Source organism: Orycteropus afer, unplaced genomic scaffold (genome assembly GCF_000298275.1).
Source record: "Orycteropus afer afer isolate SDZICR_OR568_19922 unplaced genomic scaffold, OryAfe1.0 scaffold00120, whole genome shotgun sequence".
NCBI classification, from domain to species: Eukaryota; Metazoa; Chordata; class Mammalia; order Tubulidentata; family Orycteropodidae; genus Orycteropus; species Orycteropus afer.
In genome coordinates this window covers 7,825,318-7,841,524 of record NW_006921707.1, presented here as the reverse complement: position 1 = coordinate 7,841,524, position 16,207 = coordinate 7,825,318, and the positions used below count along the sequence as shown (strand labels likewise).

The following is a 16,207-nucleotide window of genomic DNA, read 5'->3' as shown; positions in this document are numbered from 1 at the left end:
GAGACAAAGTATATGTGAACTGCTGTATGAAAAGTGAATTTACTCTGTAAATCTTCACCCAAATCCTAATAAAAAAAAAAAAAAAAAAACTTGCATATCTTTCCTTTCCCTTCATCACTAACACTATGTTTAACAGCCATTATTGTAGTCTTTGTTCAGCAGAAAATAATAGAGAAGATCCAAGGAGAGAAATTTTAGTACTTGAAAAATAGTATTGCATAGTAGTTAAGTTGAAGAGGCCAAAGTGCTGAGGTAAGCACTTAGTCAGTGAAGTTAGGCAGTTGGAGTTTAAATCCAGCTAAAAATTCTAGGACAGTCTATCAGGCAATTTGAAGCCTCTGGTTCTGTGGATTTTTGTTCTCATCAGTCTTCTTAATAGCACCTTCACACCTTCTTCCCATTACATCTCATTTACTCTAAAAAGGATGAAAGAAAGCAACGTCTAAACCTCTTCCTAGTTACCATTCTGAAAATGAAAGTGAACAAGTGCAGGGATAACTGTGCTCACACCATAGAAACAAGTCAGTCCAATTGGCTGTAATTACAATTAAGGAAATCAGATGTTGAATGGTGTTGTTATGATCTCAAACTCCATAATTCTGTAGACCACCAGTTTCTTTATATAAGATCGTGCTTGGCACAGGAATGTCAGTAACACATTATTGACACAATGCCATTAAAGCAATATTATCCCCAGCATTAAAAGTTATTTTAACATTAAGACCTCTTGAAACATGTAGGGTCCAAACTTGAACCACTGCTAAGAGTCACGTCCTCAGAATTTATAGATCAGTGACTGTTTTGCAGCCACCTTCATATGTGAGGGATGGTCACATCAATAACTTAGGATACTTGACAAATGTTTACCTACGTATTTACCCATTCAGCATCATTTAAGCATCCCTAAGTGGCAGCACTGCCAACACTCTGTATCGATTGCTTTCTTATGACTTGATTTCTTAGAAATCTGGCTCTTCATCAAGTAGACATTGTGGTAGTTGGACAGATGTACACACATGCACACACATACAGACATACAAACATACACCTACATACATACCTGGCTCTGTTTCCACATTAACTGTATGTTCCATTGATCTGTCTCTTTTGTTTGGGTTCCACTTCAGCAGTTCTTCAATCCAATAGGATTGAATTCTCACAATTCTGTTGTTACTAAAACAAACTCACCACCATCGAGTGATCCCTCTTGGTTTCTGAGGCTGTAAATCTTTATGGAAGTAGATTGCCCCATCTTCTTCCTGCAGAGCAGCTGTAGGTTTGAACCACTGACCTTCTAGTTAGCAGCCAAATGCCTTACCCGCTACACCACCACAGCATCTTGCTGTTGTTATTAAATGTCATCAAATAGGTTCTGACTCAGTGATCTTGTGCACAATAGATTGAAACACTGCCTAGTTCTGTACCATCCTCACAATCATTGCTATGTTTGAGCCCGTTGTTGCAGCCACTGTGTCAGTCCATCTTGTTGAGGGTCTTCCCTTTTTCTCTGACACTCTGCTTTACCAAGCATGATGTTCTTCTCCAGAGACTGGTCCCTTCTGATAATATGTTCAAAAGACATGAGGTGAAGTCTTAATATCCTCACTTCTCATTACTCCTTCTGCTGGGTTATTTACTTAGTGTACAGATTGAATAAGTATACTGAAAGGATATAACCCTGACCCACACCTTTCCTGATTTTAACTTATGCAGCATGTCCTTGTTCTTTTTGAACGACTGCCTCTTGGTCCATGAACAGGTTCCACATGGGAACAATTAAGTGTTCTGGAATTCTCATTCTTTGCAGTGTTGTCCATAATTTCTTTTGATCTACACAGTCAGATGCCCTTTGCATAGATGATAAAACACAAGTAAACATCTTTCTGGTATTCTCTGCTTTCAACTAAGATCTATCTGACATCAGCAGTGATATCCCTCATTCCATTTCCTCTTCTAAATCCAGGTTGAATTTCTGGCAGTTCCTTGTAGAAGTACTACTACAAAAGTTTTTTAATTATCTTCAGCAAAATTTTACTTGCATGTGATATTAATGATAATTGTTCGATAATTTCCATGTTTTGTTAGATCACCTTTCTTTGGAATGGGCACAAATGTGGATCTCTTCCAATTGGTTGACCAGGTAGCTGTTTTCCAAATTTCTTAGCATAGACAAGTGAGTGCTTCCAGTTTTGAATCCATTTGTTGAAACATCTCAATTAGTGTCCCATCAATTCCTGGAGTGTTGTTTCTTGCCAGTGCCTTCGGTGAATCCTGGGCATCTTCCTTCAGTGACATCAGCTCTCACTCATATACTGTCTCCTGAAATGTTTGAACATCGATGAGTTCTTTTTGGTACAGTGACTGTACATTACTTCCATCTTCTTTTGATGTTTTCTTGTGCTGTTCAATATTTTGCCCACAGAATCCTTGAACATTGCAATCAAGGCTTTAAATTTTTCTTCTTTTCTTTCAGTTTGAGAAATGCCAAGTGTGTTCTTTCTGTTTGGTTTTCTAACTACAGGTCTTTACATATTTCATCGTAATACTGTACTTTATCTTATTGAGCTGCCCTTTGAAATCTTTTATTCATCTCTTTTACTTTATTTCTTCTGTTGACTTTGGCAACTCTACATTCAAGAGCAAGTTTCAGAGTCTCTTCTGACATCCATTTTGGTCTTTTCTTCCTTTCCTATCTTTTCAATAACATTTTGCTTTCTTCACGTATGATGTTGTTGATGCCATCCTAAAATTCATCTGGTCTTCCATCATTAGTGTTCAGTGCATAAAATCTATTCTTCAGATGGTCTCTAAATTCAAGTGCGATATACTGAACTTTGTATTTTGGCTCCTGTGAACATGTTTTAATTTTCTTCACCTTCAAATTGTGTATATGAGGAATTGATGATCTACACCACAATTAGCTCCTGGCCTTGTCCTGACTATTGATATTAATCTTCTCCATTGTCTCTTCCCTCACTAAACCTGGGAGCTCTGGTGGCATAGTGCCCAAGGCATTTGACTGCTAACCAGAAGGCTGGCAGTTCAAACCCACCAGCCACTCCTCAGAAAGAAGGTTGGGCAATCTACTTCTGTAGTGATACCACCTCGAAAACCCAGGGAGGGGTCACTATGAGTCAGATCCAACTTGACAGGAGTGAGTTCGTTCGTTTGTTTTTATCCGTTGTCTGTATCTACAGATGTAGTCAATTTGATGCCTGTGTATTCCATCTGGCAAAGTCTATGTGTATAGTTACCATTTTTGTTGTTGAAAATGGTATTTGCATTGAATAGGTTGTTGGTCTTGTAAATTTCTATGATGCAATCCCCATTCTTTGTCTGTCAGTTTGTCATTTTGTGGTGCCTTATGTGATGCATGATGCTAGAAGCTATGCCTCCAATATTTCAAATACCAGCAGTATCACACACAGTTAACAGGTTTCAGTGAAGTTTAGAGACCTGGCCATCTACTTCTTAAAAAATTGACCACTGAAAACCTTATGTATGGCAGTGGAACATTGTCTGACATAGGGACAGAAGTTGACACCCTCAGGTTGGAAGGTAGTCAGAAGAGAAGATCTGCCTCCTCGAAGCCAGCTTTAGTGATGTGGATGGAGTGAAGCTTTTGTTACCTTAATTTGTTTATGTAGTACAACTCAAAATGAGAATATACAACTGCAAACATCCATTAATAACCAGAAAATGGATTGTATAAAGTATTAATGTAGATAAAGTGGAAGTCATCAAAAATGAGAGAAATGCTGGATGATAGATATCCTAGGAATTACTGTGCTGAAATGGATTGGTATTGGCCATTTTGAATCAAACAACCATGTAGTCCACTATGCTGGCAATAACAAATCAAAGAGGAAAGGTATCACATTCTTCATCAAAAAGAATATATCTTAATCTATCCTGAAGAACAATGCTGTCAGTGATAGGATAATATTCGTACACATGCAAGGAAGACCAATTAAAACAATGATTATTCAAATTCCCAGAACACTGTATAAGAAACCTCATTTTTCTCAGAGGGATGAAAAGTAGCATGACTTTTATTTGTAATATTTTATTGTGTTTAGCTGAACATTTCCAGAGCAAATTAGGTTCCTATTTAACCATTTTTTATACAAATTGTTCTATGACATTGGTTACAATCCTTATAATGTGTTAGTATTGTCATTACTTCCATTCTGTTTCCATTCATCTAGCTTCCCTTCCCCTCCTTGCCTTCTCATTTTTGCTTTTGGATACATGTTAACTGTCTTATTTCATACAGTTGATTGCTTAAGGGGGGCACATTACACATGAGTGACATTGTTTATTTTATAAGCCAATCTATTACTTGGCTGAAATGTGACCTGTGGGAATAGCTTCAGTGCCAAGTTCAAAGAGTATCATAGGGCCATAGACTCAGGGGTTCCTCTAGTCTCTACTGGTCCATCATATCTGCCCATTTTTAAGAATTTGAATTTTGTTCTACTTTTTCCTTCCATTCTCTCTGGGAGCTTCTGTTGTGTCCCCATCCTGAACAGTTGGCAGAGGTAGCCTCCCCCTCTCTAGTTCTTCTGGTCTCAGACTAGAAGAGGCCATGGTTCGTGTGGGCAATTAGTCCTATAAATTAGTTTCTTCTTTGAATCATTGATTTCCTTCATTTTCTTTTGCTCCAGACAAGTTGAGACTAATAGTTATGTGGCCACTTGAAAGCTTTTAATACCCCAGATGATACTCACCAAACTGGAGTGCATAGCATTATCTTTATGAACTATGTTATGCCAAACGATTAAGTTGTCCCATGAGATTTTGATATTAAGCCAGTAAACCAGTGCTACGAGTTGTTTGGATATATCTAGAAGTCTCCATAACTGTGCCTTCTGTGTGCTTTATGATATATATGGATATATATGCAGCACACAGCATATGTGTGTGTGTGTATGTTGTTGTTATTATGTACCCTCGAGTCGGACCCGACTCATAGCGACCCCTCCTTGGGTTTCCGAGGCAGTATCACCATGGAAGTAGATTGCCCAACCTTCCTTCCAAGGAGTGGCTGGTGGGTTTGAAACACCAGCCTTCTGGTTAGCAGTCAAGTACCTTAGGCACTATGCTACCAGAACTCTCTGTGTGTGTGTACATACGTGTGTGTGTGTGTGTGCCTACAGATATGCCTATACATTCAAGTGCATATTGCATGTATTGCATACTTGCATAGGCCTTCCTATACACATATATGCATACACATCTACATATATAGCACAACACATATATTTTGGTTATTATTACTGTTATAAGGAGCTCTGGTTATCTGGTAACCATAAAAGAACATTATTTGCTGTGTATATACCTTTTCTTGACTTTCATAATAGTGTGACCATACAATATTTATCCTTTTGTGATTGACTTATTTTATGTCACATAATGTCCTCCAGATTCATTCATGTTATGTTTTGTTGCCTCTTCATTCTTTGGAGTTGAGTAATATTCCACTGTATGTATGTACCACAATTTGTTTATTTATTCATCCACTAATGGGCATTTAGGTTATTTCCATTTTTTTACTGTTGTGTTTAATGCTGCAGTGAACATGGGTGTGTGTATGTCTATTCATGTCATTGCTCTTACATTTCTAGAATACATTCCTAACAGTGGGATTACTGGATCATAAGGTATTTCTAACTTTTTGAGGAAGTGCCCTACCATTTTCCATAGTGGTTGTACCATAGTACAATCACACCAGTAGTGTATAAAAATTCTAATCTCCCCACTATCTCACCAACATTTTTTTTTTTTTCGGTCATTGCTGTTTTTTCAAGTGTGAGATTGCAATTTTGATTTGCATCTCCTTCATGGGTAATGAGGGGTGAGGAGCTCTGGTGGTGTAGTGCCTAAGGCATCTGACTGCTAACCAGAGGCGGGCAGTTCAAACCCATCAGCCACTCTTCAGAAGGAAGACTGGGCAATCTACTTCCGTAGAGATACCACCTCGGAAACCCAAGGAGGGCTCTGGTGGCACAGTGGTTAAAACATTCACCTGCTAACCCAAAGGTCAATGGTTCAAACCCACCAGCCACTCCATGGGAGAAAGATGAGGCAGTCTGCTTTTGTAAAGATTTATAGCCTTGGAAACTGTATGGGTCATTTCTACTCTGTCCAGTAGGATAGCTATGAGTCTGAACTGACTCAATGGCAGTGGGTTTGGGTTTTGGGTAATGGCTAATGATCATGAGCATCTTTTCATGTATTTGTTGACTGCCTGAATGTCTTCTTTGGTGAAGTGTCTGCTTATATCCTTTGCCCATTTTTCTATTGGATTGTTTGTTTTGTTGTTGAGCTGTTTGAGTTGTCTATATATTTTAGAAATTAGACCCTTGTTAGATAATGCCATTGCCAAAGATTTTCCCAGTCTGTAGGTTCTCTTTTTACTCTTTTGGTAAAGTCTCTTAATGAGTATAAGTATTTAATTTTTAGGAGGTCCCAGTTAACTAATTTATCTTCTGTTATTCATGCATTTTAGTTGTGTTTGATAGGTTATTTATGCAAAAAATTAGGTCTCCTAGTTTTGTCCCTATATTATCTTCCAGGAACTTTATAGTTTTAGCTTTAACATTTAGGTCTTTGATCCATTTTGAGTTAGTTATTGTGCATGGTGTGAGGTTTGGTTCCTGTTTCATTTTTCTTGAAAGAGATAATCAGTTTTGCCAGCGCCATTTGTTAAAGAGACTATTACTTCCCCACTGAATAGACTTCAACCCTTTGTCAAAGATCAGTTGCCTGTAGATGAATGCACTTACTTCTGGCTTTTCAATTCTATTCCATTTATCACGTATCTGTTATTGAACTAGTACCAGTCTGTTTTGATTACGGTGGCTATAAAGTAAGTTTTGAGATCTGAAAGTGTGAGGCCTCCTACTTTCTTCTTTTTCAATATTGTTTAGCTATTTGAGGCCTCTTTCCTTTCCATATAAAGTTGAAGATTAGTTTTTCCATTTCATTACAGAATGTTGTTGGGATTTGGATTGGGATTGTATTCTATCTATAGATATCTTGGGGTAGTACTGAGGAAGATGGCTTTCATTGAATAGCTATTATGGGTACTTTACACATAATCTTATGTGAAAATCCCAAGTACCTATGCTCAAACCCACTGCCACTGAGTCTATTACAACTCATAACGATCCCATAGGGTTACCAAGGCTAGAAATCTTTACAGAAGCAGACTGCCTCATCTTTCTCCTGTGGAGTGGCTGATGGGTTTGCACCACCAACCTTTTGTTTAACAGCTGAATGCCTTAGCCATGGCACCATCAGAGCTCCTTTACTGCCTGTAGAGTTATGTATTATACTCATTTGGTGGCACAGTGAATATACAGTTGGCTGCTAACTGAAAAGTTGGAAATTAGAACACACCAGCCACTCTATGGGAGCTCTGGTGGCATACTGCCTAAGGCATTTGACTGCTAACCAGAAGGCTGGTGATTCAAACCCAACAGCCAGTCCTCAGAAGGAAGATTGGGCAATCTACTTCTGTAGAGATACCACCTCGGAAACCCAAAGAGGGGTCACTATGAGTCAAATTGATTTGATGGCAATAAGTTTTTTGAGTATATGAGAAAACCTAGGTTTTGAAGGTTTCATAACTCAATTAAGACTGCACAGCTCATAAAGAACATAGGGCATTTTCAGCTCAGATCTGCCTGACCTTGAATCTTCCTTCCAGTGTATTCTTACAAAGCATGCCTCTGAGGAGACATAGTTTGATGACTTGTTATCCTCACTCAGTTACTCTTTCTTGAACATTTATATATTACACAATATAGGAAAGGCAAAAAAGAATAAGGAGTAATTAATTACTGCCTTGAACAAACCTAAAACAAATGTAGGTAAACAGTAATAAAGAACATGGAAGAAATTTAGAGGGAAATTAACTGATAAACTACGCGATTCAGATTGTGCTTAACAGAATCCGTGGAAGAGAGATGCCCATGGGAGAAAAAGATCAGTGGCAGCTTTCAACACTATAATCATCACTAGTTTCTGTTATGGATTGAATTGTGCCCACAGAAATATGTATTGTAAATCCTAAACTCTATGTCTTTGGTTATAATCTAATCTGGTAAGGTCTTGTCTTTGTTATGTTAATGAAGCAGGATTAGTGTAGGGTGTACCTTGAGTCAATCTCTTTTGAGATATAAAAGAGATTAAACAAGCAAGTAGATATATGGGGTAAGATAGATGCCAACCCACATGGAGGTCTCTAAGGAACTAGGAAACAGAGGCTGAAGTGACAAAGACCTTCCTCTAGAGCCAACGGAGAGAAAAAGCATCCTCCTAGAGTCATTGCCCTGTATTCAGACTTCTGGCCTCCTCAGCTGTGAGAAGGTAAATCTCTGTTTGTTAAAGCCATCCACTTGGGGTATTTCTGTTGTAGCAGCACTAAGAAACTAAGGCTACTTCCCTACTAATTTGGCTGCTTGTGATAGAAAATTCCTCCATATGATCCCATCAATATAAACAAAAATAAAATATATAGCTGTTAGTGTCCTGTGTACTATTCTTAGTATTTTTCACACTGTGTTTCCATTGATTACATGATTGATGGATGTACATGTGTGAGATGTATAAAATGATCATTAAAATATAAAGCACTTACAAAGAAATGATCTGTTTGATTTCCCACTGACCCAGCTCCATCTTGTGCCCAGGAGCTATTGATGGTGCTCACTGAGTAGGTAGAGTCCAGCCAAAGTCCAGAAAGGTGCTGCCTCCTTGCTGTATGCTTGCCTGTTGTTACTCAAGCTTAGAGCACTCTTCTGGAGGAATTTAAACATTTGCTTCTGCTGATAAGAATACTTAGCAACAGCAGGCTCTATGGTTCCTGAATCAAACTAAGCATCCTTTGGGCAAGGAATGGGGAGCAAAGTTTGTTCCTAGATGCTTGGGAGTATCTCTACCTCCAGCCTTCTGTGTTCTGGAAATCAGTCTCCTCACAGCTTTTTTGAGGTTATGACAAGTCATTTTACAGTTTATTTTGTTACGTATCAGTTAACAATTTGTGTAGTTTGTGTAACCAGAACCTACAATTATACACATTAAGTTCCAATCGAAGTAATTGAAAGGTGCTCTTTTCATCTTACATTTTAACTTAGCATACAAACTAAAAGCAAAAACATGTTTTACACATTTTTTTTAATCTGGAAAATTTCTTTTAAAGGCTATTTTTTTTTTCTTTCATTTTTTTCAAAGAATGAAAAATACCAGGCATGTAGATACAAAAGGGATTATTTTCTCCTTTCTATGAAAGCAGTTTTAGTTTGATACGTACAGCTTAATCAGTATGGCTGTTTGACAACCATATTCTTCATTTTTATAAAAAACATAGTCATTTTTACATTGAGCCTATCATCAGAACACATTTAAATTGTCATTTTTGTGTAACTAATCAATTGGCTTTGCGTGTGTCTTTGCGAGAAGGGAATGAAAGAAGGCTGAACTCTGTGTAGTTTATGGAGGAAAATGGAAAACAGGAAATGTTTTAGGATTAGGCCCTGATGAGACTCTCCTGTATTTAGTCCGACTGCTTGTCTGTGTGAGGGCAAAAAGACAGGTATTTATGAGTTGTGCCTGTGTGTGGGTAAAAATAAGTTGTATCTAATGAGTGAGCGAGTACCTTCCCCCCCCCCCACCTTTCCCAGGGCTAGAAGCCATGGGGGCAGGGTGAAAAAAAATTGGGCAAAAAAAAAGGGAATAAATCCTGCTTTATGTCTGAAGTGACTTATCTCTGATTTTCTAGCAGGAGAGATTTAATATTCATCATTCTACAGTATAAACCATAAATATCTGCTTTTACCTTCCCCTGAATATGATACTAATGAAAGCTAAGACCAATCATCAAGGGTGAATTATTTAATACAATAATATTTTAATAGCTGAGAAGAGACACAAATAGTGGAGATGCCTGTGGCTAATGGATTTCCCTGCTAGGAGATAAAAGGCTGATTACACAGTAAAGCAAGTGAAGACCTGGTGCATTAATGACAGTTTACAGGTCAGTTCACTTACAGAGTGATTTAAAATGCACCATCTGTTTCCTAACTGTATGTTGATAACTATGATTTTACAGACAATCAGCGCGTCTTCAACAGAAAGAACTGGTACTATTTGTCATTTTGAGTTGGGTTGGTTTGGCCTCATAATATTTTACTGATCAGACTCTCAATTCTTTCCAGATGAAATAGTTTCTATATTGAAGGGATTGATAATAGTTTATCTTGCTTCCACTCAGCCTTTCTATGCCAGGTTAGAGAATTAAGCCCTAATGCCCTAAGGCATTAAGAGCTCTGGTGGCACAGTGGTTAAAGCATTCCACTGCTAACCGATAGATGGGCAGTTTGAACCCAGTAGCCACTCGCCAGGAAAAGATGAGGACATCTGTTTCCATAAAGATTTACAGCCTTGGAAACCCTATAGGGCAGTTCCATTCTGTCCTGTAGAGTATCTGTAGTCTGACTTGACTCAATAGCAGTGGGTGGGTTTGGTTTGAGACTCTAAGGGATCCATTGCATGTAGAGTTAACTTCTCTCTCATGCAGTGGTAGTTAAGTATCATCTTTGGGAACTTGAGAAAACAGTCCCTCAAATATTTTCTGTGTTCTGTGGTTAAAATAAAAAATCCCAATTGAGATAGGTCATACCATCAACCATTACCTAGTTGTTACTGGTTTTTTTTGTTTGTTTGTTTCCCTTTTATCTTACTTTTCCTCCCTCCTCTTGCTTCTCCCTGCCTTCAGTTCCCCATCTCCATGTAATCACTCTCCCCACCCTACACACACACACACACACACACACACACGGTCCCTCTCTTTCTCTTATATACACAAGAAAATGGGAGCCCACCTTTGGCTTCCACTCCTGATCCCTTCCCCGTTTTCACCTCTCTGTACCTTCTGTAATATGCAGTATATTATAGGAATTAAGTGTGAGGGCTTTGGAGCTTCCCTACCTGGGTTCACATTCTGTCCCTTTCTACCTGTGGTGACCTTGGACAAGTTGTTAACAGGCTCTGTGCCACTATTGCCTCATATGAAAATGGAGATAATGATAATACCTACCTGCAGGGGTTGCTGTGAGGATTTAATTATTCAACACATATTAAGCCTTTAAAGTAGTGTCTAGCACACAGAAAATTCACAATAAGTCTGCTGTTATTGTAATTATAAGAGACAATTGGGTGGAAGACCAGGCACTGATCCTATCTTCGGTCTGTGAATTAAGTAGGGCTTTATAAGTTACCTAAAGAAGTGATACTTGAACTGTGTCTTGGGAAAAGACTAGGAATTTTCAAGTTATACATCTACGGAGAAGAGCACATGTATGTTCTGTAATGAGGTTGCATGCACACAAATGTCAACTTTCTTAAACTAGTTCTTAGAGAGAAGTGGATTTTCTGTTTTGTTCATTGTTGTAATCCCAGTCTCTAGAATATGCCCTTGGCTCATAGGAGACACTCAGTTACAGTTTGAATCATTGAATCCAGAGGTCCTAAATGCCCACATACTTAATTTTCACAGGGTCATTTATTCTTAGCATAAGATATTAAAACAAACAAACTTAATTGTGAATTTTCTGCTTCAAAGCAATATATTCCTGCAAGAAATATGTCGATGGCTCCATTTTTTTTTTTTTTTTTTTTCTATATTAAAGCATAGGTAGGCAGTATGACATTTTACCTCTTAATCTGCTAGAGTAGCTCAACAAAGACCATAGCACTTGCTTGATTACGGGATTATCCTGAACATGCGACTTTACCCAGATATTATTAGTGCAAATTATTGATGCTTCTTAGGAATACACTGATCTTTCTTAATTAAAATGTGAAGAAACAAATATCCCAGGCAGCATATTTCCTTCTGCTTTAGTTAAAATCAACTGCATACAAAATGAAGAGGCCTAGTACTTTTCTAGTCAGGCTCTCATATGCTGCCTTATGCCAGATGTTCACTCTTCTTTCTTCTGGATGCCAGAGCATACTTCATAGCATCAGAAACTTCCCCATGGGCACCTCTGTATCTTCACCCTGACTACAGCAACAGGACTGTGGCCGATTCCAAAGAAAGGACGTAAGCCAAATTATACTCCAGTACAGAAGTTTCCTTCTTTTCAGAGGCCACTTCTAAAGGAGCCACCATGGGGGGCTTTCTCCCCAGCTTCCCTGCCTTACCTAGTCTGGCTTCTTGTACCTAATTAATTACATCCCTGGCTAGCCTGCTCTGGTCTCTGATCTGACAAAGCCTCAGAGGAGGGCTACTCTAACCTGTGTTCCTAATCAAGTAGATCAGAGATCAGAGACATTTTAGAGACAAAAAGACCTTAGAGATGGTGACCAGCCTCCCCCTTATACCATAGCCCCCTGTTCACTGCTCTTCTAGGGACTCAAGACAAACATTGAGCATGCAAATGGTCCATCATATGATGGATTTTCTTTTTCACAAGATAAATTAAAATACATAATTCTCTCTCTTTTTTATTATTTCTATTGTGATTTGGGTGAAAGTTCACAGAGGAAATTCATTTTCTATATAACATTTCATACACATTTTGCTTCATGACATTGACTGCAATTCCCCAGTGTAACAGCTCTCTTCTCACTTCCTTCCTATAGTTACCTCTTCCCTGTGTCCTTCCCTTCCATGCACTCCCACCCGCACCCCCCAAGCTATCTTCCTGTGCAAACACTGTCCTTCCATTCTCCCACAATTGTTTGATCACCCTGAGGAGTGTATCTACCTGATGTAAATGTTCACCTCACATGCCTGTCTGTTGTTTGGCTGGAAGGCACAGGAGTTAGTTCAGTTCCAGACCTGAAGGGTAACTAGGGGCCATTGTCTCAGGGGTCTTACCAGGCTCTATCAGACCAGTAAACCTGGTCTCTTTTTTGATTGTTGTTACAATTCTGAGTTTTGTTCTACATTGTTCTCCCACTCTATCCAGGATCTCCTGCATGGATCCCTTATCAAGTGGTTGACAGTGATAGCCAGGCACCATCTAGTTCTTCTAGTCTCATAGTCATATAGGCTGAGAATCCATAGTCTACTAGTCCCTTGGACTAATTGTTTCCATGCATCTTTGGTTTTCTTCATTCTTCTTTGCTCTGGATGAGAAGAGACCCAGCGTTGCATCTAGATGGCTGCTTGCAAGCTTTTAAGACCCCAGTCACTATTCATCAAAGTAGTATATAGAACATTGTTTTTGGGTAGTAAAATATGCCAATTGAGTTTAATATCTCCTGCGAACATGGTAAGCCCACAAGTCCAGCTACTTACTCCCTCAGGGTAACTGGCTGTGGCCAAGAAGCCACCACAGCCTTGCCCCTTGTCAGCTCTACTATATACCCGGACATTCTCATAGCACATACAAATACACATGTAGAAACCTCATCTACTAACCCTATACATGGACATGGGCACACTGCCCCCTGCCTAGACATGCCTGATCATTCAGCCTGTCCACCCATAGATCAATGCTTGCCATCACTATCAATTCAGTACTGTACAAGGAAAAGGATTCATCTTTGTTGTCTGTACCATCCATGCACCTCTCTATGTCTTCCTCTTCTTCAGTGCCATCGTGTTGATCACTCACTTTTAGTACAGTGCTCTTCCCTTCACCCAAATCAATAATACTCGTCTCTACCTATCTAGCAGTGTTCCCTCCCCTCCACTCACATCCCTGGTATCCAACAAAGTTTCCTTCCATATATAAACCTTTCTTTCACTTTTTACTGTAGTGAACTAATACAATATTTGTCCTACTGTGATTAACTTATTTCATTCACATAATGTCCTCCAGGGAGTTCTGGTAGCATAGTGCCTAAGGCACTTGACTGCTAACCAGAAGGCTGGTGGTTCAAACCCACCAGCCACTGCTCGGAAGGAAGATGGGGCAATCTACTTCCGTGGTGATACTGCCTCGGAAACCCACGGAGGGGTCACTATGAGTCGGGTCCGAATCGACGGCACATAACGACAACAACAATGTCTTCCAAGTTCATCCACATTATGCAGTGTTTTGAAGATTCTACATTATTCTTTCATGTTGCATAGTATTCCATTGTGTGTATGTACCATAGTTTGGTTTTTGTACCATTTTTCTGTTGATGGGTACTTAGGTTGTTTCCATCTCTTTGCTATTGTAAATAGTGCTGCAATGAACATAGGTGTACATATATCTGTCTTTGTCCTGGCTCTCACTTCTTCAGGATATATAACTAGTAATGGGATTGCTGGATCAAATGGTATTTCTAATTCCAACTTTTTATGGAATCTCCATGCTGATTTCCACAGTGGTTGTATTGTTTTACAGTGCCACCAGCAGTGTATGAGAGTCCGAGTCTCTCCACATCTTTGCTAGAATTTGTTATTTTCTGTGTTGTTGAACTTCGCTGCTAGTGCTGGGGTGAGATGGTATCTCATTGCTTTCATTTGCATCTCTCTAATGGCTAATGATTGTGAACATTTCTTCATGTGTTTGTTGGCTGCCTGAATATCCTCTTTGGTGAAGAGTCTATTTATGTCTTCTGCCCATTTTTTAATTGGATTGTTAATCTTTTTGTTGTTGAGGTGTTGGAGTTTTCTATAAGTTTTAGAGATAAGTCCCTTGTCAGGTATGTCGATGCTGAATATTTTTTCACAACCTGTAGGTTCTCTTTTTATTCTTTTGGAGAAGTCTTTTGAAGCACATAAATATTTAATTTTTAGAAGGTTTCAATCATCTAGTTTATCTTCTGCTGTTTGTGCATTTTGGATTATGCTTGATAGTCTATAAAATATATAATATTCTTAAAAACCTATATATAATTTTTTTTCTCTTACCATCCAGTGGGCTTATAGGCTCTTTCAAATGGAATTTAGGATTGAAAATAAGTTCCAAAATTAACTTAATAAATGAAATCAAGTTTTAATTTCTCTTCATTTGATCTCTGGGTTTACTGTTCTACTAATACTTTATGATTAAGCAAACAGACCTTCCCAGATGTAGGAAGACTAATATCACAGAGCAGATTTGGCTTAAAAGTTTGTTTGAATGTGCTTAAGAAACACAGCCATTTTCGCAATGTAAGGCAGGTATTCCTGTAGCTGTCAAGTTAATTCTAACTCATAGTGACCCTATAGGATATAGTAGAACTGCCTGCCCCATAGGGTTTCTAAGGCTGTAATGTTTATGGAAGCAAACTGCCACATCTTTCTCCCACAGAATGGCTGGAATGTTCTATACAGGTATTAAAGATAGTTAATTACAAGTCACTTCTCTCTGGACCTCGTGATCACATATTTAAAAATAGAGGATGGGACTACAAGTCCCTTCCAGTGTTAGGATTCTATCAATTTTAGGTTTTACATTAAGTTAATGAATGAGGGTAGAGAACTGAGGACAGAGAGCACACATAGCCCACCCTCTGCTCTGTGCTTTCTTGCTCTCTCTCTACACACACACACCCCTCTTCCTCTTTCTCCTCTTCTCTCTCTCTCTCTCTCTCATACACACACACACACACACATACACACAAGTCCTTGGTCCACATGGTTCTGTTTGTAACAAGATGTCCTTTGTTCCTGGGTGTACATTAGAATTAGTTGGACTACTAATCATAAAGGAGCACAGGTAATGTAGTGCCTAAGGCACCTGACTGCTAACCAGCAGGCTGGCGGTTCAAACCTACCAGCCACTCCTCGGAAGGAAGGTTGGGCAATCTACTGCCGTAGTGATACCGCCTTGAAAACCCAAGAAGGGTTCGTTATGAGTCGGTTCCAACTCTATGGCACATAACAACAACAACAACCAGTCATAAATAAGCAGTGAAAAGAAAATAATAATATCAAGTAATTTTATAATACCACATAATAATAAGAGATTTTGAGATATATTACATTTTGTAACTTTAGAAAAAATAAGGATACTATTTTGAATAAGAATTTGTTACTTTCAGCACCTCATGTTTACAAATTACTTTGTTTATTCATTCTGTGCACATTTATTAATTTGTAAATATATTTCCTATATCCATTAAGGGCTAAGCACTAACTTGCAGCTGTTGTTGTTGTTGTTAAGTGCCGTCGAGTCATTTCCGACTCATAGCGACCCCATGCACAGCAGAACGAAACACTGCCCTATCCCGCGCCAGCCCCACAATCCCTGCTATACTCGAGCCCATCATC

General features: G+C 38.8%; 1 protein-coding gene across 1 annotated transcript in view; it reads left to right on the top strand.

The window, feature by feature from the left end:
* SLC10A7 (solute carrier family 10 member 7) overlaps nucleotides 1–16,207 on the top strand; it is a 427,489-nt gene that overhangs the window by 344,193 nt on the left and 67,089 nt on the right. Inside the window, exon 7 of the mRNA XM_007944113.1 lies at nucleotides 13,930–13,950. Within this exon, the coding sequence (XP_007942304.1) occupies nucleotides 13,930–13,950 (21 nt within the window). The remainder of the gene's footprint in view (nucleotides 1–13,929; nucleotides 13,951–16,207) is intronic.